Below are 25,058 nucleotides of genomic sequence, written 5' to 3' on the forward strand. Positions count from 1 at the left end.
AGGACTCTACAGTCATGACATACAAAATATTAGTTCAAACTTGATAAAAGAAGACCATGGTTATGGAACTTATGTTGTGCTAACATTATGTCTTGATCAAAGGGCTTGCCTCTCAGCTGGGAGTTTGAATCAGTCAAGGCAATGCATGACCCACTCAGTATTTTTGTACTCACTTACTTTGTATTAAAAAAAAAAAACAAAAAAAGAAATAAAGTTTAAAAATTTGACCTCTTTATTTATTGTGCGTTTTTTTCCAGAACTAAACTGTGCAAATCCTTACATGGTGTGTTGGATGTGGACATTACCCATTTCATTTCAGAGTAAAACATCAATGTAAAGATCACAAACAGTAAAATTGTTCAGACTTGGAAATGCTATTAAACTTTACATACTGTGTTAACATTGAAAAATGAAGCTGTCTCTCTGCCCCACACCATTGGAACAATAAATGTATTTTCAGAATCATACCCATATTCTATTTCAATTTAGAAGAATCATGGTAGAGAAAAGCCCTGAGAACTCTCCTCCTGCTTCACTTTGCCACGTCCAAAGCATTCCATAAGTACAAGAAAAATGAAGCCCTGTGAGTGTAGCTTGCACAACACATAATTGGGTCCAGTCACCACTGCACCAACAGCCATGGACAGGGCTGAAACTGCACCCTTAGCTAATCCTCCCATGGTAACAAAGTCTATAATGAGTAGGCAGGCTGGCTTTGTGTTGTATATCACAAATACACAAGCACAAGTGTGGCATAAAGCTGGGTGTTTCCATGAAAATTTCATTTGAAAGCAAAACCCCTGCAGAAAGCCTGTTAGGAAGAAGCCCTGAGAAAACACTAAGGAGCCACAGCCTTCCCTCTGCCAAAAATGCTGTTAAGAAATACTGCCTTGAAATCAAAAATTGTGCTGAATGAGTGAAGAAGTGGTGAAAGAAAAAAAGCAGATGATGCAGGAAACATCTTTCACCCTCCTTGATGCTCACACACATGCAGGCTGCTCCCTTTTGCAAGAATTATGGATTCCTGACTATAAATGTCAAGTAAGGTTCCTCATGGTAAACCTGCCAAGTGTCCATGTTGATAGACTGCACAACTTCAAAAAGTTGTAATTTTCCTCTCTTTGTACCGCGATGAGCAAGTCTGTCCATTAAAACAATTGTTCTTTTAACTTAGTGGATTTAAAAGCCTTGGCATAACTTCAATGTGATTTTGGTATGATTGCATATGCAATAAAGCAAAAAGCCAACAAACTAGGCCAGCTTCTGAACTCTGTGTCCCTAAAATCACTGGGATTTTTGTTTAAGCAAATGGTTCAGAATTTGAGCCTGATAAAAACAAGCTTTAGCAGCAGCACAGACTGGCCTCAGCCCTGCTACTCAAACCAATGATCTCCCATGCAGGTTCTGTTCCACTCCAGGCCACAGTTCCAGCACCACTCAAACCTGCACTGAGGGCGAGGACATTTCATGTGCATGCAGCCACCTGCAAAAGAGCAACAGAATGGCTTTGGTACTTGGAAAACACTTAGAGATGTTAATCAACAATTAAGAGCATTAAAACCAACTTTCTTAGACACTAATTTACCAACTAAGTAAATTATTTAATAAAAGAAAAGTACAAACCCAAATAATATCTCTCTAGGCTATCTAAAGCCTGCTCCTCCTCTTTATTGGGCTTTAATGTGCATTTCTCACTTGAGGGACTGCAGGGGTAGGAGGAAATTGAAAAAGACTGTGCTAGGGATAGTGAAAAGAGATTATAGTCTGGGGCCTTTCAAAGCAGTCCTGGATTATTCCTCAAGGTTACTGTACACTAGTCCAGCTGTGAGCCAGAAGATAAACAAAATTAAATCCTTTTTTGAATTTGGATTCAAAGATTTGCAAGTTGGTAAATCAGGAGATACAGACTTTGGTTTCTGACTGCTGATTACATAAAAATGACATTAGTGATTCAAGTTGATTTGATCTTTTTAGTATCTGAAGGAGCCTTTTGATCATATAAATGTTTTTTTGTATTTTGGATTTCTTACTTCTCCACACCACGAGTGCAGCTTTAATTTCTCTGCTCATAACCTTGATCAAAAGTTTATTTTGTAATATATAAACATTAACATTGTCAAAGGTCATTACAGAACTACACTTCAAACTGAAATTATGTTGCTTACCACACAAAGAGATCTTTTGTATAATTCAAACGGAGAGAAAAGCATGAAGAAATGCTGAAATGTCATCTTGGTTTGACTCCAAATGGTGATGGGAGGTACAGGGAGTGTGTGTTCCCTACTGTATGAGCTGCTGCCCTTACACCATGTTTTTAAAAATGCCACTCCAGAATGTTTCTCAGAAGGCAAAAATAAACAAAAATTGGTTTGTTAAAATAGGCCTGTCTGCTTCACCTGACAAAGAGAGAAAACCACTTGTGATAGCAAGGTCTGTTTGTCAGTTTATATCTTTGTGTAAGAAAGGCAATGTGCCAGAAAGATTTTTATGTTATTTAAATGTAAACATACAAATGGCCAGCCTCCATGTTCCAGTTTATTTAAAGTATACATCCAGTCCTCTCTTGCAGTTTGTATTAAGCCATCACTGGATAAAACTCATCTGAGTCCTAGGGCAGGATCCAAATCCATGGAGTGCCTTCTGTAAAACGTGTGCCCTCCCCGTTGAGCTGCATAAATCTTGTTATTCTCTGCTGCATGGCAGCTGAGATCAGCAGTCAAGAGTGGAGAGTGCCTCAAGCAATGGGACCTTCAGCTCTGTGAGTACAGCAGCTCTCTGAGAGACATGGATGTGTGTTTGAACTCACTCAGACTGCGGCCTTCGGTGTGGGAAAGTGTTTCTCTCTTTCACTTCAGGTATTACAGGAAAGTTACTGGCATTCAGAAATATTCTACAATGCCTGAAGTTTATGTGGGCTATTACAGAAAAGTTATTGGCATTGTCACTGTCCCTTGTAAAAGACATTGTCCACAGAATACAGGGAAGGAAAGCAGAATTATTCTCCCATGTGGAGTCAGTGTACTCCTCCCAAATGAGGACTGCTGACAGACATCAGGATACAGTTGTCAGTCTCTTGACAGCAGCTGTACTTAGGCAGCTCTGAAGTGTTTCTTTAAGTTTACAAATGGCAGCCTAGAAGCTGGCATGTGCAGTACTCATGACCAAAGAAGAAGGCAAACACTGCACTTTTTAGGCTTCGTGATTTTGTTTGCAAAATGACAGAATCACTGAGGTGGGAAGGTCCCGTAAGGGAACATCCAATCCAAAACTCTGCTCGAAGCAGGGCAACTAAAGTAGGGTGCTCAGAATCTAAGAGAAAGTAAAGGTCTTACCATTCCTTCAAGCCTAAGCAAAAGGGGGTTTTGTTTGACAATGCACAAACTCCTGAATATAAATAGTCACCATTATAATTTGTCTATTTCTAATCAGATTAAAACTTCTGGTTTTCAGTCTGTTCTACAAATCTGTAAATAAGTTTTTGACCTAGGCCTCTGTTATTTCTCTTCTGCTGCCCACCTTGCTCTCCACGCTATGCCAAATCTTGTCTCACATTCCCACTCTTCAATTCAAGCTTTCTTTCCTTCTGCTTCCTGTGCTTGAAGGTGTCTCCCACTTTCCATCTGCCAACTCCCTTTTCTTTCATCAAACCCCAGATTTCAGGATTTTGTCCTATTTCTTCCCCAGCAATATTTTTGTAGTGTCACTGCTTAAAATATTCTCCCCTTGCACTTCATAGTTCCTTATTTGGCGTTTTCAGTGTCCCATGTGAATGCCACAAGACTGGGAAGCACCCGCTAAGTATTTGTATAATATTTAGGCAATCATGTTAATATATTTTTATTAATTAACATAAATACAATTAAGTCTTGGAACAATATTAACCTATAAATTACAGCCTATTTACCATTCCTGTTCTTAATTTTAAACATCCCAATGCCAGCAGATAACTTTTCTTCCTACATGGTAAGCACTGATTAATGCAAACTGTTTATCAGGACTCATGTTGCTTCCTCTAACTTGCTTTTCTACTGTAGGCATGTGGCTGGGTTGGGATTAATCTCACCCAAATTCAGCCTTATACTGTGTAGACATCTAAAGCAGGATTAATTCTTCACACCCCACTTTTAGGTGTGATTTTCTGGCCTACATATGTTCTGCTTCATCAGGAGATGAGTTTTACCCTACAAATGTCTATTTTGCCCAGTGACAATGGAAAGTCTGGATAACGAGCTGGATATCCAGTCATATGAATGCTACATCCAATGCCCCATTTCCCTCACCTAAAAAATAGCTGGACGTTTTGTGAGACTTAATTAGTGGTTTTAGAACTGAGTGATTTAGTTAGCATTTTCAAGATAATTTAGTTAAGGTGACATAAGGAATTATTCAAGCTTTTTGTGCTCTCCCCCTTTTGGAATAATATTATGCATATGTACACCTGCACATTCATGTGTTTATACTGTAAAATGAATTTTAAGAGAGGTAAGTAGAAGATATCTAATAAACTTACCATTTTTTTCTACTGGAATATTGCAGTTGGGGCATGGCTTGGTTGTCTTCTTGATTGTTTCTCTAGATGCTTCTTCCCATCGAGCTTGCATGGCTGCATGTTCATCAACTACAAACCCCTGCAAAGAGAGAGAGAGAGAACACTCATTGGGGCATCAAACCATACTGCAAATGCACCAAGACAGGTACAGCAAAAGGGAAGGCAAAGGAGGAGTCAGGTGAACCTGGCTGACAATATCGCATCTTAGACACCACAGGTGTGATTCTGCTTCAGGGGTTAAAGCCCTTCTTGAAAGAAAAACAAAAACACCAAGGAAGTGCAACACTTGGTAATGCAGGATGGTGGGGTGCCTGGAGGGAAATCGTTTTTCATAATAAAGTACTCTGTTGTATTGGAGGTCTGAGTTTCATTCCAATGTAACCCTACACAAATATAACAAGCACAAAGAATAAACAAAAATTTTGTAAAAAAAGCAAAAAAACCCGAGTAATGAAATGCTCAGAATGACACAGAAGGAAAAAGTCATCATGAGGACTATAAAAGGGACTCCTGTGTTTGTCCTATTTATGACTGTGACAAAATTACATAATCTACACAAGTGGCCTATTTGGCTGCTTCCTACCAAAAATGATAGTACAAGGACAAAAGAGATGGCAGTGCCTTGGGTCATTTCCATCACAGAAGGTTGGCAACCATGTGAACAGTACCTATAAACAATGCATGTAGGTTCCAACCTTGAAGCTCTGCTCTCTCCATTCATAATATGGTTTTATTCAAGCATATGGGAAAATTATGAACTTAAACAAAACTATTTAATTTATAACAATTCCTGTAACTTAGTGTATACCTTCTAAATACTTATAGGCTTTTATGTGGATAGACTTTTATATTTATTTTTATAGATAATTTTTAATATATTTATTTCTAGTAAGACAGAAAAAGGCCCAACTTTAAGCAATGCACCAAAGCCATAATGCCACTTGAATTCTGGTCATTTAGTATTGATAAAACAGAGTAGAGAGTGAGTAGTGCCTCGATTTCATTCCTGGCTGAAATGACCTCAGTTAAAATGGAATAACAAAGACCAACATCTGCAGAAATTTATTTCCAGCTCATCTAGTGGCCATTGCAATATGCATTTAATGAAAAGCAAACCAAAACACAAAACAAAAAAACCCCACACTGCCTTCTTTTAATCAGGAAACATCAATAATATGTTTGCCATTATTTATTTTACAACCTACACCAGTCTCCTCAGTCTGTGAATGTCTTTTGTTGCTCCTTAAGATTCTCCGATTTGCTTTTTGATGTAGAGGTGACAGAAGTGAATGAAGTCTTCTTATCTGTATCCTAGAAGTGACTTTTACTCTTGTCTCTCTGCTTGTAGAGAGGGAACTCAGCCCTGCACCCTGCTGGATTATTCAGCAATTCGGCAGAAAGATGACCTCTATACAACAGCACATTAGAAACTTCTGGGAAATAGAAAAAGCTGCTCAGGCTAATAGCAAAGAACATAATCTAGTATTGATTTTTCAACACCTACATCCTTAGGGAAGGATGACTTTTGCAAGCAATCTGAGCCAGCTCCGAGAGGCAGAGTGGGAGAGGGGAGAACACTTGACCTGGGGCTCAGTTTCCCCTGTGACAGAAATAAGATGATATCTCATTTTAATGGGAGCTCATTGCTTAGCATGCGTACAGTTGAAAATCACTACAGCAGTGATAAAACATTGCTATTCTTTTCAGAAGCACTAAATGAGAAGACCAGAAGTATTATAAATTTTTGTGATCAGTCCAGATGAGCTTCACACTAGCTGTTTTCTCAAATAGTCCAATTTGCAAGTGTTTTTTAGTACTTGCAAAACACTTTTTTCTCCATCTTCATGTCTTTGTTGTGATCTAATAGCAAAGGACACTGAGATAAAATTTCACATACCAAATTGCTAACTTTATTTGTATAAAAATTTTTCGTCTTAGTTCTGCAAACAAAATTGGGAAACCCTAGGAATAACTAAAAGAAGCAACTTCTAGCCACACACATGCAGCTCACCAAGAACAAATTGCTGAAAACAGCAGTGAATTATTATTTTTAGTATTTTCCATTGCAAAAATTCTAGTATGAACTAGATGCAGCAGCATGATATTTCAGCCCATTAGAGGTGAAACACCCCCCCTATGCCCAGCCTTGCTGAATGCTATGTTAAAAACTTCCTGCTGCATGAACCAAATGCAGAGAAATGGCACAGTGATGGAGTCCCTGATTCAGTGAATAAATCATACCATCCAGATCCATAAGCCTTCAGTGCTCATGTGCTTTATTTAGTGCTCCACACCCAGTAATGGCAAGCGCACATATATTTATCTGCATTTTTTCTTCCAACAATAAAGAAAAGGTGTATGGCAATTCTTCATTACCTGTGTCTATTTAAATTATGTTCTTACATCCTAAACTAGCAAACCTAACCTCACTGAAAATGGCCTAGGTCTGTCAAGCAGAAGGGTCTCTAACTTTGGCTGTTCTGCCTGGTCTTGGATAAGAAGCTCAGAGATGCTCCAGGCGTGCATCACATGTCAGTTTGCTGAGGACAGGGGACTTGGATCACTTCTGATGCTCACTCAACACAATGTGCCCTTGTTCCCCAGTTAGTATGGAACATTTGTCCCAGCACTATGGAAAAGTTACTAGATTTAATCCATGCCACTTTATGAATATTTTGTTTTTGATTCTTAACTGTGCTGCATATTATGACCAGGAATGAATACCCGTAAATAACAGCAAGCTACAGAAAGAGATGTTGTAAGCACTATTCAATATCCCCCCTTCAGTATTCTCTTAGGGAGACAGGAGCAAAAAGTTGTCTTATTATCTCTGGGTCATCCTGAAGGACATAGATTTACTCCTGTTCCTATGCTGAATCTTTTGGAAAAACTGACAGGGATAAAGAGACCACAGAGACTGCCAAGGACCATACAACAATACAAAACCATGTAGGTGGAATGCTTTCCTTGCAGTTAATCAATATCATGCAGTACTGGAAAGAGATCTGCAGGGACAAAAAGTATCTTGAAATAGAAATAAAGTGTCCTTCTTAGAGCAGCATCTCTTTCAGGTGACAGAGTACACATTGACCTGTCAGTAGAACCACACTGAAGCAAATGAAGAAGGTGTTCGCAGACAGCAACTAAGCCGAACCATCTAGATTAAAAACATTCATGGCAAAGCTCCTTGTTCAAAATACTGGAGGTCTTAGATACATAGTGTTAAATTTTGACATCCACTGAATTATATACTGCCTTATGTTAGCACACTTTAATGATCATGCTTATTTTGCCTGGTATAGACAACATCTCAAAATTGAAGACCCTTAATTCAGAATAGAATATGCAACTGTTAACCTTCTTTGTGCTTTGCTTTAAGTGGATGTAATTTCTGTATTCCTGTTTGTTTGCCCTTGGTGCTTCATCTCTCCCTGATAAACAAAAAAGCTGGTCATGCATAACTTTAAAAAAATGTATCCTAGTGAAGCTTTTTTTAAATCCAAAATACATTTGCTTTTGGTCAGAAATGCTTGGTTTTAAGAGAATTTTACTTGCAAAAATAAGCTTTTTATTTAGGGTAATAGAAATATATAAAATTATCTCACTTCGTGTGAAATACAGAATTTTAAAAGGGTTTAGATGTCTCAAAACAGGAAGTATTAGTCATTTTCTAACAAGAATGTGAGAAAAGCTATGCATACTTGAAAGCATTTGAAAGGAAGACAAAGATTAATTCGTTGTGCATGAGCAATGTTCATCCCACCATAATATTTAGGTTAACACAGCCCACTAGAGCTAGAGCTCTAAGCAAAAGCAGCCTCAGCTGTTGAAGACTGATCTACAATGGATGGTGACAGTCCAACTTAAATTTATTGTGTCTTCTTGGCTTCAACAAGGCTGTTTTATGAACATGATCACACGAATTACCATACTGTTATGCTTATTGGTGCCTTTTACTGCAGGGGGTAAAAATAGCAGGTGTCCAGGGCACTAGATAGGCTAGAGGGTTTTGGAAGAAAATGGATTACTTGAGCCATTTAGAGTAAAAATCTCACAAAGCAAGGTGTGAATAGCTATGGGACTATTACTCTATTTTAGAGACAGATTGAGGCTAATTCAAAACAGTAAAATGTGGCTATAGATAAGGAATAGAAAAGTTATTAATTCAATGAGATTATGTTTCACACACAGGAAAAATAGAGGTGCCAGTACTACAATGATCCTGTTAAATCCACATGAAGCAGCTTTGTGTGAGCCAATTTATCTAGTGTGCCTAGGGAATTCTGTCATAAAATGAAAGAGCTGCTTTGTGATGACAGCAACTAGTTAAAATCAAATTGATATACACAGGGTATTATATTGGATACAAGAAAGAGTGCTCTGGTTGGTAACACTGCACACCAATGTTCTCACTCTGTGTGTTGCAGCCATTCATATAATGAATTAAATTCAGGTAGATGGTGAATATTGAATTTGCATTGATCTAAAGCAGAAAATCTAATCTAATACAGGTCATTCTTATATAACTGTTTTCCATGAGCAGAACAAAGAACATGCCTTCCTCTCGTAAGTGGCAACACTGCTGAAAATGACTGTCAGCTTAACCTCATAAACAAAAGCAGTCTGTCACATCTTTTTTACTTTATTGCTGCCCAAAATAGGAAAGCTAAAATTCTCTCTATATAGTTATCATCTACTTCTCATTAGACAGAAAGTTAAGACCTATTCTCAGATTTCCTCTGGTGCATCTTTATTTATAACACAGAGATTAATTTTACAGGATATTTCCCGGTCATAGTTATTTTTCTTGCTCCTTTAATTAGGCACCTATGGGTTGAAATGTCCTGAGCTTGACATTGTGAGTATACCAAATACTAAAACCCTGAGCCTCAGTTTACTTTTCAGTTGTTTAAGATATTTTAGAGATCAAGCTAGGTGTGCCATTCCTTGTACAGTCATGTTTTATTTATTTTTTAAAATTTACCTGATGGGAAAAAAACCCAAAACAACCAATGGCCTAATAATAGATGTTTTGCATTTCATACTGTGACTCAGGACTCATTGAAAGATACTATGTACAATGAACTTTTTCAGTAGCTTTTCCTTTCACTAAAATGCAGGGAAATAATTAATGGTTTTTGTGGTTAGCATTTATATTTATCATTATCATTAACTGGTGAGAGACCAGGCTTCACAACCCTACATGCTTGCTGGAAATCTACAGCATGGGAGGTTAGTATGTGTTGTTCCACGATGGAGAAGGAAGCCCGGCAGACAATACCTGAGCATTTCATACCCCCTGCTGTCAACTCTGAGACCTGCACACAGGAGGCAATGGGAGGAAAAGATGAGCTGGGAGCTTTTCCAGGAGCTACATTCCAACAGCCTTCAGCAGCATGCCAGGTGCTGTGACAGGCTTTCCTGGATGTGTCTGCACGAGCAAATGAATGTGCCTTTATGTTTGCACCTGTGCAGCAAAAAACACATCTGTGAAGTGATCCTATGGGTCTGCTTGGAGCCAATTGTTCACCTGAGAATCATGCCTGAGTCAGGTTTGAGCCCAGAAACTCTGGTTAGAGGGCAGCCCTGGAAGTGTGTGCTGATGAAGAGGGTCAGGTTTGCCCTGACTCAGCTGACTGCTCTGCTTTTGGTTAGGTCTGATGTGTTCCTGGCCTGACAGTGGTGCTGGATAAATTTATACTGCCAGCTACAGAACAATAGAGCTATTACCTGGATCCTATGTTAGCTACCTGAGGACTGTGAGGGCTGAGATCCAAACAAGGAACAGCTGAGGTTTGATTTGAAGGTGGTGGGTCTGGGAAGGGCTTTGGGATTTGGTGACAAAGGCCTCCAGCTTAGGGCTACAGCCAGGACAGGCAGTGTCCCACAGGATAAGAATGGAGTTGAAGTCAAGTTTTACAGCACTAGCTATAAATTTACACTGGAAAAGACTGTAGATGAAGGTATAAAACATGTATCTTTATGCCTCAGTAAAAATGGTATTGCCATTTATTGTAAGAGACCACAGCCTTTGTGCCAGCACCATGAGCCTCAGGACCCGTCAAGCTTTATATGAACTTGGCATGCCTACAGATTTGATTTAGCCTGTGACAGATGTTATTGAATCACCTGGTGACTATTCTCCTGTTCTGCTTTTGCTTTTGTACAATTTTTGTATTATTGCATGGTTCAACAGTTAATGTATTTTTGTAACTTACAGGCAGGAATGACCATTATAGGTACTATCAGTCAGAACAAACTGTCTCTGACCCTACAATAAAATGCTGTGCAAAGGAGTAACAGCATGGGATGATAGAAGAAGCCTTGAAAGCAGAGGCACAGGATGATATGGGAGGCCCCAACATTATAAACCACACTCAAGTGGTCATTTACCCAAATACAAATACCCTTGAAGAATGGGTAAAAAGTCTTGAGGACAACAGAGAGATCAAAGGCATAACCAACTTGGATAAAACACACCAACATTGGCTTGTGCGTCAGAGAAGGAGTCAGCTAACAAACAAGACTGACTCCAAGCAGATTATAGAATAAGAAGGAAAGAAAAAAATCCTTCAATATCAGCATCATGCTCCTTCTGAAAAAAGGATTCACTACACCAGTCCATTCCAGACTGCAGCTATTGAGCCTAGAACCCAGGGAAGGAGTGGAAGTTTAAAAATAACACCAGTGAAATGAGTGTTACCAGAAAGTCTGCATATCCTTTATTTTAACTATGATTTGAACTGCAAGTCCTAGTGTTATTGTAAATGGGCTAAAATTACTTCACTGACAAGCTAAGACTTTGATAAAACCAGCAATACATTTTTTAGTTTGCATATACAGTGAACATGGTCTGAAATGAACACCTTTAGCAGGTAATGAGATTTTCCATGTAACAAAATGGCAGAAATTTACACCACTTAGTCTCTAACCTGTGTGAGAAAAATGGGTAAGAAGTTTTAGCTGCATCAGCAGCTAAAGATGAATACTTAGAGAAGGATTTTACTGGATTGCATGGATTGCAGGGCCAGACTTGCTATAACAGACTCCTTCTCTGATTAGCTGGAATTAAGGCTTGGACTAAGACTAGGAATGTTCTGACAGGATTTTTAAGGAGTTTCTTGGGACAAGATAATCAGCAGCTTCTTGGAGAAAGTTTGTCCACAGAACCAACTCTAAAACATACTTTTTAATAACACATTTCATCCAGGTTGTGTTACCTTCCCCCCCCCCCAACATTTATGACTCAGTGCCCCATATTCTGCTCACCTGGGCACCACTTTTACATCAGTGTCATTGCTATTACAGTTTACCTTGCCATAAACCAGCTTCCTCATCAACATGCCCAGCACCGAAACCATCCTGGGAGCTACTCTGAAAAAGTTCAAATCTAATACGTGGCTACATTTTATTGTGCAGTTGCTAGTGAGCAAGAAGGTGCATTGCTTATCCTTGTAACTGGAAAACCATCTAGAAAGGTTTGTGCTAGGAAAGCTGGGCTAATGTTAAGGTGGGGACTTACAGAGGAAGCTGGTTTATGGCTAGATTCCCCACCAGCACAGACTGTCTGTGTGTGAGGTTAAAAGAGGCCAGGAAGCTTGGTTTTGTGGTGTACATTGCAGGGACTATGTGGTTATTTCTAAACCTAAATCTGGCTGGAGTCACCTTTACTGTGTCATTGATTCCATCATGCACACTGTGCCTTTTAATTCATCAAATATGATTTCTTCTGTCATCCCAAAGTTCAAACAGCTCCAGGAGGCAGCAATGGTTTTAAAACAAAGCTTCCCAACTGACATTGCCACAGATAAATTTTATTTTCCCTGAAATAATGTAATTTACACACTAAGATGGGAAATAATCAGTCCTGCACCAGTAGGTAAATGTTTAAGATAAGCTTCCAATGGTCTATCTGGGCTAAAAGTAGGCATTTCAGCAGAAATAGAACATTTTATCCTTCCCAATGGGCCATGCAATATCTGTGCACAGATCTGAAAGGTCAGGATATGCCAGTAGTTAAAGCTGGGCTGCTCTCTGCACGCTTGCTGCTGAGTTTGCCTTTTACCCCAAGCAGCAAGTAATGCCATTTAGCTTCCCTAAAGCTTCCAACTCCTTCATTTGGAATAGGCTTTCAGAGATGCACATGTGGCACCTGCTTCATCCCTCCTATCTCCTGCAATCATGGCCGCTCTCTTCCTTCCTCCTGCCAACTCACCCCATTGCTCCTTCCATCCTTCTCTGCCCTCCGTCACAGACCCACCAGCTACACTCCCCTCTCTGCACCTCAGGCTTCCTCCTCCCTCCTTTTGACATCTGCCCAAGCACAGGTCCATTTCACCACCACCGTTTATGTTTCCTGGACTTTCATAGCTGTGCCACGTCATTTCACCTCTCTCTTTCTTTTCCTCTTTCTGGAGCTTCTGGGTTACAATCCCTCCAGTCAGCTCTTGGCTTTCATGGATACTCAAATTCCTCTGTATCAGGCTCTATCTCTTCTTTTGGGGGCTCTCTTTCTCCAAGTCTTCCCAAACTGGTGTCAGGCTCTGAGGGTACCATCAGACCTTGCTGTCCCAATCCCCTGCTAATCCCTGCATCCTGTTCATGGCCCAGGAACCCATGTCACTGCCTGGTGACACTGCAGCATGGCCTGTCTCCAGCTCCCCACATCCCTGCCCAGCTCAGTCATAGGCCACCTGTGGACCCACCTTCCACCATTTTGGCTCATCCCTGTCCTCAGGCTCTGCCCTGACACATGGAAAGTCCCCAGGAAGCAGACAGCCCTTGCAGTGCCCTGACACACCTTAGGAGAGCTGCATGGAGTGCCACCACAGCTCTTCCTGCTGCCATCCACTACTGGTCACCCAATTCCTGTGCCAGAACTCTCCTTCTTGGTTTTTCTTTCACCTGTCACACTCCTCGTGCTCCTCCATGTTCACCTCTGTCACGCTGAATTAGGCCTGAACCTGTCCACAGTGTTTCATATTGCTGAACACCAGAGACATGCAGGCATTTGCAGAAATGTGAAGGCAAGAGAAGGCCCTTCCACTACCACAGCTACTAGAGGCTAAAGCAAACCCTGCATTTTTCTTATTGGATGTAATTCCCTGAAACTGATTGTGTATCCTGCATCTCTTCTAGAGAGGAACAGTTTAATGGCAGTGTGTGTGTTTGATTCTTAAATTCGATTGGCAGAAGTAGTGGCAATAAAATGTCTTGATAAAATAAATGATATGGAAAGGATCCAGAAAGGAGCCAAATTGCATGAGTCGGAGACAGCCCTGGAAGTGGGTTTTTTCAATTCCTACCTTGAAACAGACCATGGACAAAAATAAAACAAACCTTCTCACTGCCTCACCAAGCACTACAATTACAGCAAGTTCGATCTGACACACAGACCTATGCACCTGGCAGGCGATGCCAAGTGAATAGACAGCCTGAAAGCACACTGGATAAATGTTTACACCGATTTCAGGGAAAGAGATGGAAACTGTCTCACAGGCCCTGCTCTCCATACATGCCCCGGAATGGTCAGTGTGCCCGGTTCGGGAGCCCTGAGCGCAGGGTGGCTCTGCAGGGATGCCGGGCAGTGAAAGCAGCATCTCAGCAGCCCCTGCCCTCACCCTGCTTCTGCTGCCTCTGGCCTTGCTCTCCTGGCTGAGGAAAACGAGGGAAAACATTCCTTCAGTGGCACAGCACCGCCTCGTGGAGATGTTTCATTAGTGCCGCTCTCAGCTTCTGAGGGGAAGAGGAGACGGACCCAAATAAATTAACTTCAGCTTAGACTGGAGTCTCAATGAATCCTGCTTAGTCTGTGGTCTTGTCTGTGCACGGCACCTGATTTGTATAGGTGCAAGAGTTATTCTGGTACCATCATTTAGCTGTTCTGGAAACAGTTCCTTGCGAGTGCAGGACATTTTTCAGGAACAGCAAGAACATTCACGTGACACTAGAACTGCAACAGCAGTCAACATTGCTAAGTTAACAGGTCTGACTGGGTGAAATTCATGTGCTGGGAGATTGAATCAGATGGGTGAAGTGCTCCCATTGTTATAAGGAAAAGCAACGGCAATATTCAAATATTTAAAATAAATTCCTTCTTATGGTATTCTGATTCTTCCTGGTATATATTTATTTCTGCCTTAGAAGATAAAAATTACATGAACTCTAGCTTTCACAGAGCCAACATTGTTGAATTAACTTTTTACATGCCATGATATTTTCAGTACTCGAGGCAAAACTCCAAGCATAAGTAACTATATACTTATATAGAATATATAGAGCTCTCTGTTCATGTTGAGATGTATTCAAGTTATAGTTCAGTTTAATTCAGGTAAGACATTGAGCCTTGGTCTCCTGCTTTACTAGGCTGTTGAATGCTTTAAGCATCTCTCAATGTCTTTGTTGAAGTTGCTTTGTTTTTTTATATAAATGTGAATGAGAATCAGAAGACTGCTCTAAGGCTATTGCAAATGAAATGACACTGTTCTTCGTGGAGGGCAGCTAAGCTGCAAATCTCCTTATTATATATACATATGGCTTCAAAAATGGGTTGCACAAACCCATGGAGAAAAAAAAAACGCCGATAGCTACTAAACATAAAATACCACATGTACATCACAAATCACTAGAGGCTGTGAAAGTAGATGGATTTTGGGTCTGATACAAAACACATGTTCCAGGTCAACAGAGGTAGATACCCTGACTGACTATGAGGATACAGGCTGTTTCATTCTGCCTCAACTAATGCTAATTCTTTTTATAAATTAGAAGAGCTTCACTAAGAAAGGTTAAAGAGAAGAATCTCTACACAGGTCATGACCTAGTGCAAGGTTTGCAAAGTATGGCATATGAACCATCTCCAGGTAGCACATGGCAAAGCCTCAGAAGAGAATTTCAGCTCCCTGTCAGTCTGTGTTCAGTGAGGCCCCAGAAGCCAGCCTCAGACAGAGCCTGCCTGCAGGCAGTCACAGGAGCTTGGCACACCTCCCTGAGAGCTGGCTGGATGCAAGCCCTCGTCAGCACCTGCCCACAAACCTTTATCTGCCACATTGGACTGTGTGGAGGCTCAGGGTTTGAGTTTCTTCTTAGCATCAAATCTGCCAGATATCTGAATACCAGTTTTCTGCTTCCTAGGAGTGCAGCTTGGGCATCAAGCTGTGAGATATTTAGGGGATATGTTTTCTGGTCTTTCACTCTCTCTCCCTCTTTTTTTTTCTTGGAAAGACTGTGGTTTACACATTTTATTTATTTCAAGAAAAACTTGAATCTCAAACAAAGACAAATGCCAAGAGAGAAAAACTATTTCCTCTCCAGGTCTATAGCTACAATAGCTACAAAATTATGAAGCAACCTAGAATAATTATCATCTAACAACTTCCAGCCTAAACAATATATTTTTTTATTTCTGTAAGCTAAAACATAAATTACCAATAGGCTGCATAGGCTGTAAAAAAGCCCTGTTATTCGGGCCAAACCCTCATGATTTTCTGACTGATGCATTGAAAATAAACTGAAAGGCAGAAAGACTATATAAAGCCTTTCAAAAGTGTTCACATTGAATAGAGACAACCCTAGAAGCCCACTGGGAAGGCCTTTTCTTTATCAACTGATGGCAGAGCCCTGTGTTTTCCTGACAGAACTCGGCTGCTCTATCAATCAAAGAGGCTGAAATCCACCGCAAAGCCAATTCGGCAACTCCGACGGCTGGAGTAATTCAGCACTAACATAATTGCTTTTGCTTAGGATTATAATTAGAATCCAGTTGACAAATGTCACTCTGGCTGGGCCAGGGATAACGATCAGGAGTTGTGAGATCCATACCTTCTGGGCCATGGCTCCTGGTGGGCTGAGGAGAGAGTTGCATTCCCCTTCATGGAATTCTTCTTTACATTCTCGGCAGAACACGGACTGGGAAACAAACCAAAGCATGCCAGTCATAAAAACACATTAGGGACATAGACAGCAGGTTACAATCATGAAGAGTCATACAATAGATTATCCCTTGCCCTTCTCTTCCTATTAAATTCCCATAATCCTCCTAATTATGCATCTTATTATACACTCTGATCATTAACACAACAATTTTGCTGTTATTATTATACATTTTATCAGTGGAGTAATGCAAATGCCATTATTAAAATATGAGATTTTGCAACATGGTCCATTTAGGGACATAAAGTCATACTAGATAGTTTATGGGTGTGCTTTTCCTCCTGTGAAATCTATTTATAGAAGAAGGGTAATAGCTGAAAAAAGCTGTTCTGCTGTATAGTGTTTGCTAATGGAAATAGTCTATTCATAGTTCTGAATTAAATGCCTTCTCTATAGAAAACTATTGCTGACTTTCCTAGGGGATGACCACTTCATAAAAGGCCATATGAAATACCATTTTCTAGGAACTTATATCCTTGCCATAGACCTTTATAGGATGGTTTAAAAAATCATAGAAAGAACACAATGATAGGATATTTAATGCAGGGTTTAGGGATCTACCTCTAGACCTTTATTGCATTTTTAGCAGTTGTTCTGATTTTATTCTCCTTAAATAACATTTTTCTTTACATAAGGCTTCATTGAAAGTAATGTCTTTTGCAGATAAGTGAAACAATTCTCCCTAGCTGTCTGACTGCCTCTGCCACCTAAAGTGGTTCATATGTATCAGGTTTGATGGCTTTTCTAAACTCTAAAATGAAGATATCTGACTTGACATGTGTCAAATCTTTGACCCATCAATGCTGCATTAAATTCTGTGTCCTTGCAGGTAAAGGGAAAAGTCAATAACATAGAATGGGTGTCTCTTATGCTGTTTTAAAGCTTTGCTGTCTTGATGCAACTCCAGGCTCTGAAAGATCTCTCAGTGGTAAGCCACTCTGACTGGCATTATAAGCAAGACTTATAAAACAGCCTTGATTTTTAGATATAGAGCTGCATTCACATATAATGAATAAAGGATATCAGGAGGACATGACACTAGAACGTTTGTCTGCCAGTAATTCCAGCTTTTGTATTTTCATTTTGAACTATTTCAAGCTTTATTTTCACTTTTCCAAGAAGCACTGACAATCATATTTTATTGTCATGCTAAAGTAACTGCCCTTTATGAAAAGAAGCATAGTGCAAGTCCAAAAGGATTGATCCTGTTATTTAGAAAGGCAGGGAAATCTGGAGCTGTGGAGTGAGCGTTCTGACTTCTAGAGATATCAAAACTAATCACTTGTTTGCTTTCGTGTCACTTCTTCCTCTATTTTGTCAATGACCTAAAACCTTTTGTTTTACTTCAACCAACACTGATTTGTTAATTCACTCGTGGTTCTTAGCAAGCAGCTTTGCAATGAAGGCACTTTTTTGTGGGGTGTGTTGTATGGGAGACTGCATTGTTGTAATAGAGCATCATTTAAATACAACAACGATTTACAGGGCATTAATGGTCAAAAGTTTCAGGTGTGTTATCTCTGCTCAAACACGTAGACAGTTTCCATCTGGAAAACTAAGGTCTTAAAGAGTTGTTATTCCTTAACATTTAAGGTTATGCCTGGGTTTAATTGAATTTCCTACTGTGTATCCTACTCTCTTTTTCCTTTGTGACTTTATTTCCCTATGAGCACATCTGACTGACAGCATTTGTCTGACAGTGTTTTGTATACACTTGCTTTATCACTGCCTTATCACACAATGCCTCAGCTTGCTTTCCTTGCTCCAATCTCTCTTTTCCCATGCAAGCACAATTTTAAACCTTTCATAAACATTGTAAAGGGAGAAATAATGAAGAAAGAGAAGAAAAATAACCAGAACATATATTTTGCAGAGACATTCTGGCTGGCTAGTTTATATGGCATTGGTGTTTATTACAATAATAAAATTCATAAGCTCCTGCAGTACTATTTAAGACGTGAAATGCATTTTCTCATTATAGAGGCCATATTTTATCCTTGCCTTTGAAATAAATGATCCTCAGTACCAATGTTACCAATGTTTTCCCCACAGGCCAATTGGAAACATTCATGAGTGTATAACTGGGCCTTTCACTAACAATTGTATATCCTGCAAGTAAGCCTGTGAGTGGGCCTGCCACATCCTTGTAATGAAACAAAGCCTGATTTTTTTTGTGAGACAGGATACTCTTTTCACATCCTATTAGATAATGGATGAGATGTAGAATCAGTTCTGTGGCAAAGAAACACCCGGGAGGCTGATCAGTTTGTCAGAATAAATAGGCATCTCCCAACAGAAATGCATTAAGCACTCCCTTTTTATGGCAAAGCATGCATCATAAAGGAAAGGCATGTCACTTACAACAAAGAGCAGTTGGTGATAGTTTTTTTTCATTTTTTACTTTCAGACATGAAAAATATGATAAATTTTCAGTAACAAAATACAGTTGCAGTAAGCAACTGCAAAAATCCTGTCAGTTAACTTGTATTTTATGGCTTCATTAATATTAATACGGTTACTTTGCCCTTGGAAAGGAAAGGATTTGATGTTCAGTCAGGATTTAATACTTTTGCATAAATTTAATATTAGTAAGTGTTTAAAATTACTATAAGTACTGTAATTACTAATAATAGTTACACTTTCTTTTCCTTCTTGTGCCAAAAAAAGACTGGCAGATTGCTGTGTTAATATAAACAGCAGATAAACTTTCTACGTCTTTACACATTTAGCACTTGCCGTTGTTACCCTTGAAAGATTCTTTGGTTGGAAAACAACCAACACAAAGAATAAATCCCAAAGGTTCAAACCTACCCCTGCATTAAAAAGAGGATTAGCAGGGAAATCCCCAAAGCACTTAAGGGATTTAGGCACTGGAAATTAATATAACCTGTGTGTGGGCTATTACAGGCTTTTGAATATCTGTAAAAATGTATGAGATAGACCCAAGTAGAAATCCTAAATCCAGTGACCTCAGAATAGGGGGTATTAAAAACCGCAACAGGGATTCAGATCCTGTTTTTAAAATCCTCCTATCGTTATGATTATTCAAACAAAAGATAAAATCAGACCAAACTCCCAAACTCCAGTCACTTCTACAGAATTCAAATGCCACGGATGACGTCTGTAGTGATGCTGAATAAAAACTAGGATGAAAAATGAAACTTCAGTCTCAGCTACTCCTGACTGGGCCATATATAGTGTTTTAAGTTTGGAATTGAGAGTAGAATGAATTTGCATGCTATGCTGCTTGGTTTTTAGAAGTAGAGATTTTACCATTTCCTTTTTCGCAACATTTCAAAGATTTGCTTTGCCTTGGATTAAGCACCACAGCTCTCATTCTCTCCCTTGCCTAGTGCAAATGCCTTTTCTTTGGTCTCTGATAATATCTCCCTATAGTGCTTATAAGTAATGCCATTAAAATCGTCTTGCTTCCAACTTCAATAAAATACTCCCATTCCCGGCACAAAGCTTCAAGTTTGAGCTCCCTTCTTTTAAAGTTACTCAACTCAGATATTCCTTTTTTTTTTTTTCACCCTTACCTCCTTCCATCTGTCTACACAGAAGAATGCAGGGAAGTTTCAGTGAGGCAGTCATAAGATAGGGTTTAATCTGCAGCACTGCAGGTGCACTGCTAGGGACTTCTTGCGAAACTCAAGCACATACCCAGATTTCTTACCAACCTTCTGCAATCCATGTTGAAATCTGAACTGTCCTTTATTCTCTCCTACAGTTATCACTCTTGGCTTTGTACTGAAGACAGACCATGTTTTGGCCGAGGTGTGCCTTCCAAAGCCAACATTCACAACCAGATTAAAGACATCAGGTGAGGAAAGTTGCACTCTCAACTCTAGTTTCATTGGGTCTTCAAAATCACTTTTAAATTTTTTATCTAATGTCTGCTTTGACTCTTCCTAGTTTCAGCTTCCAGCGCTGCTTCCTGGTTTGTATTTCTCTGCTAAAATAGAGAGTCTTTCAGTATCCCATACTTTCTTCCTGTGAAGGTGCTTAGGTACTGTAATTAAGATACCTAGCTTCTCGCTGGTTGAACCATTCATTCTCCCTCTCTCCCCCAGCCCCAAATCATATTCATTGCACTTTTCTGAGGATTGTCTTGTTTATGTTGCTAGTTGTATTTGACTAATCTGTATCATTGTTGTGCTGCATCAGCAAAGTTTTTTTTATATACTTCTGAATCACTGTTGAGTACTGAATCATGACAGGTTTGATAACAGTCCCTGTCAAATGCTGCTAGCAACACCCTGTTTTGCATAGATTCTTCACAGAAAACATTGCTTTCTGTGATCTGCCAATTCTTAAATCCTCATGACCAAAGCAAGATGAGGCATCCATACTGCATCACCTGGCAGTGATGAGACAATGCTCCTGCTCAGACCCCAACCACATCAGTTGGAACCCAGCCCACTGAAAGATTTTATTGATATAATATGGTGAAGGATTCCTTATCAGAATATTCTCTAGTTTGAAGTCATACAAAAAGACTTGAAGAAATTGATTTTGTGCAATTACTGTAATTTCACCATAGAATGAATCAGTTTCTCCTGTTATGACCTGTTGTCAGTGAGAATATATTGACTTGTAAAATCTTAAAAAGATCACTTCTTCAACCTTTTCTCTTTTCATCATCCCTCATTCAGTGGTGGCTGTCTGGACCCTCCACTACTGGTAAGAATTGTGAAAATTAAAAGCTACTGAATGCAGGCAGGATCAACATCTACATCAGTACTGGAGCAAAACTAGTATGCAAGCAATGCAAAGATTCTTAAAAACCATAACTATATGAACAAAGAAAAGCAACACAGATGTCCTTTCATTTTTTTCTTCTTTTCATTTAAAATACAACAAAAGTGCTTACAACTTTTACCTTCTTTCTCAGGAAAACAAGTACATCAAGAAATCAACCTTCAACGTGTCTACTTCACTCCTTCTTCTAAAATCAAACTTGAAACCAAACCAAAAGAGTGCTACATTATAATTCATGCTAGGTCTGAAATAAACCACAGCTGACAAGTATTAATTCTATTATTTATTGAGCTGCCAGAAACTGCACTTTAAGTGCTCTTGTAATGTGAGAAGGCTAAGTATAGTCTAAAGAGAATCCCAGAGAAGTCATGCATAATCTAAGACACATATGGAACTAAACAGACATTTTTAAGTCTTCTAACCAGTTTGGTTATGTATTACACATCAAAGCAAAATAAGTATTCTAAAATACTTGAACAGCTTTGATCACTGCAGCATCAGGACATCCTGGAACTGTAAGAAAACCTCCTTCATTGCATGCCAGTGAAGCCACAGAGGACTGCTATTACTGTTTTAGTGACTGACGCCTGATTTGTAGAAAACCTGGGCCACAGATCCCTAAAATTGGAGGATATTAACTCAGTTGATATGTGTTCCTAAATACCACTGAGGATCCACACTAAATGTACTTGTCTGAGATCACATAGAAGCACATAAAGAAGAAGATTTCCAGTTTTTAGACATTGGACTTCCCCAACAGCCATCTCAGATCATTCCTCTAAAGAACCACATTCTGATTTCATAAGGTCAAAACTTGGCCTAACACAGGTAATCAGGGAAGTATTTTCATGCTTTCTGCACCCTCCTCTTTTGTAAATGAAAATATAATGGAGGAGTATAACTATGTAGTCACCAATCACACAGAATACCCTGAGCTCCAACCATCAAATAATTATATGGTATAGAAAAAATGTGCAGTTGTTTGCTCTTTATCAGAATAACAGGATTTTCTTTAACTAGTCTTTTTTAACCTGAAGAGTGTTTTATTAAATAGCAATATAAACAAAACACTGGATAGGTAAAAATTAATTATCTTCACTGGACAACATCAACTTCTGGTTAAAAAACTTACTTGAAAATGTAAAATATTTATATATGTAAAATGGGGCACCAAGTTTCAATCCTAAATGAGCTTTTGTAGTCAAATTACAGGCTGCTGACTGGAGCAAACGTTTATATTGAAAATATGAGCATGCCTTATGGGAAATCAAAGCAATCAGGAAGTGCCAAACAGAATGACCCAAGTTGTCTCTCTGTAGGGTCTCCATTTGGAAAAATATGGTTTCCAAATGCACTTTCCAAAGTACAAATGATGTTACAGTGACTGAGAAGTACATACAGATTTTTTTTTTCTTCTAGAAAAGCCCACAAACCCCAGATTTCACAAAATATGATTTTACCATGCTGCATGACTTTCAAGTAAGACAGGACTTGGATCTTAGTGACAGTTCAGACCTCCATAAACACACACTGAGTATTTTTCGCTCTGAAACTATGAGCTTTGTTATTTATTTCCACCCAAAGTCAACTAAAATCACCCCCTGCCCTCTGTGAAGGTCACAGTCCTCTCAGGTATTGGATTGACTTTGCCTCTGGCACTTTGTTATATCCAGAACCAAGTGTGAGACCATCATCCACACACCCTGTCTTTTGATATTTCTTGTCCTTACAGCAGGAAACTTTAAAAGCAGAGTATTTACCATATGGAGAAGCTATGTTTACTCAGAATTTGGGGCTTTGCCAATTGCCACTTGCAGAAAAACCTGCAAATACTACAATGAAGATAAATGCCACAGTACAAAAAGCATTCATTTCTAATGACACCAGTTTTATCAGATATGAGGCAATTGCAAAGCATAGTAGTACTTGCAGAGCAATTTTGGTCTTTTCCTTTATAATAAAGTACACACATTTACTATGCATATTTCAGCTAAAATCAAACTTTTGTGAGAAGCATGACAATCTGTCAAAACATGGTTTCAAAAATACAGCTGCATTCTCTGAGCAGCTTTTGCAATCTAAGGGCAATTTGCCATCAATACTATAAGAGGCAATTTTCTATAAACATAAAAAGCTTTAAGCATAGGACTGCATCAAGATTTCAATGTTTTCCTTTTGAATCTGGAAGTAAAAGTCTCCTTTCTGACTCCTGCAAAACAACCCGTGGGCTCATTTCCTAAGATCTAGCTGATGGCATTTACATCTGAAGTCTCTTCAGTGAGCGCTGGTGAGTTTGTGCCTACAGCCAAACATTCTGTCCTGGAGCTTGGTCCGTCCCAGACCTCCCCAAGCCTGATTTGCTGATTTATGTAGATTGGCTTATTTCTGCTTCCCAGCCCGCTTCCTTTGTTGCCTTGTAGTCTAAGCACTGCAAAGGATAGAAGACAAAACCAGGGTCAGATCCAGATACTTTTCTCAGAAGTGTCTTCAGGCCTCTGTGGGAGAAGAGAGAATGCTCTTTCCAGATTTCTCTACGCATATCTACACAAAAGGGTATTACACAATCTTGTTCTTAGCATGTTGGCTAGGATGTGAGACTTATTCGCCCATCCCAGAAAATAAGAAGGAAAAGCCTATAAAGCAGAGTTAGTAGCAAGATTATGTGTATACTGAAAGTGTGAAAACCTGTTAGTTGTGCTATTATGTGCACATAAGAGAGTCACATCTTGTTATCACTGAACCAACTATCTGATAGCTGACCACCCAAGCAGATGTGAGTTCAAACACTGCACAGTTTTCAAAGCACAGGTAAGTAACAGGGACACGAATGGCTTTGGTTGTTGGAACAGACATAGATGGCCCTGGCAGAGGTGCACAGCTTTAACAGAACAATACTGTGCCCTGAAGCACTAAGAAGGGATGCTCAGTTAGGTGCCAACCAAACTACTGCTGGAAAAGGAAGCCAAACAAGCTCAAACCAAGCAAGCAGCTGCCTAGAGCAGCAGGCTGCTAAACCCTGCAAGGCATTCGTGTCCCCGTTACTTACCTGTGCCAGAGCTGTGGACAGCAAGCAGAGAGAGCAAGGCTTCTAGCTTGGCAGGCTACAGGGACTCTGACAAGGCCTTGGATGTTAAACATTACTACTTTGAGGAGCTCTTCCTAGCCCCAGAAACAGCTGCTGCCATGGAGCCTGACCCCTCCTTCAGGACCAGCTGTCACAGCTACTCATCCTCCTCTGCTCTTAATTCCTTTGTACCCGCTTCTCCTCTCCCTTCTCATTTCTGTGCAGCAGCAGCCTAGACTCTTTCTTTCTTCAGGTGGAAAAACTGTGTTTTCCTTGCAGGGTGCACCGCTGAGAAGCTTTGGGGTAGCCCTGCTCGAAGTCTCACAGCCATTCCAGTAATCTGTAGCTAATGCAGCTGTAGCATATTTGGGACCTGGATTACTCTCTCTATGTGGTGCTGTGTTATGCTGGGTGGAGGTTTCAGCACTGCTTGGGATGCAGAACTGCAGACATCCCTTATTTCCTTCTGCAGTACAGACATGACAAAGGAATTTAATTAGGTATTAGGTTCTTTCTGGCCCCACTGGAGAGAAAAAACAATTGTGTATTGACTTAAATCTGTTCCCATTTAAGTAACTTTAGTAAGTAGTAGAGACACCTAATCACATATATCTAGTGTATAATGTTTAGCAATTTCATGCCTGGATGACTAATAAAATGCAAAGTGGATGCAGGTTAATGTAAGATTTCTACAAATGATTTCCATAATGAATTACAAAGTATTTATATGAGGAAACATTGAAAAAACCCAGT

At 39.6% G+C, this 25,058-nt stretch overlaps 1 protein-coding gene across 1 annotated transcript in view; it reads right to left on the reverse strand.

Moving 5' to 3' along the window:
- Positions 1–209: 209 nt before the first annotated feature.
- PRKN (parkin RBR E3 ubiquitin protein ligase) overlaps positions 210–25,058 on the reverse strand; it is a 678,920-nt gene continuing 654,071 nt past the window's right edge. Inside the window, exons 10-12 of the mRNA XM_014266682.3 lie at positions 16,370–16,456; positions 4,511–4,628; positions 210–1,483 (exon numbers count right to left, since the gene is read on the reverse strand). Of these exons, the coding sequence (XP_014122157.1) occupies positions 1,374–1,483; positions 4,511–4,628; positions 16,370–16,456 (315 nt within the window). The 3' untranslated portion in view covers positions 210–1,373. The remainder of the gene's footprint in view (positions 1,484–4,510; positions 4,629–16,369; positions 16,457–25,058) is intronic.

Source organism: Zonotrichia albicollis, chromosome 3 (genome assembly GCF_047830755.1).
Source record: "Zonotrichia albicollis isolate bZonAlb1 chromosome 3, bZonAlb1.hap1, whole genome shotgun sequence".
NCBI lineage: Eukaryota > Metazoa > Chordata > Aves > Passeriformes > Passerellidae > Zonotrichia > Zonotrichia albicollis.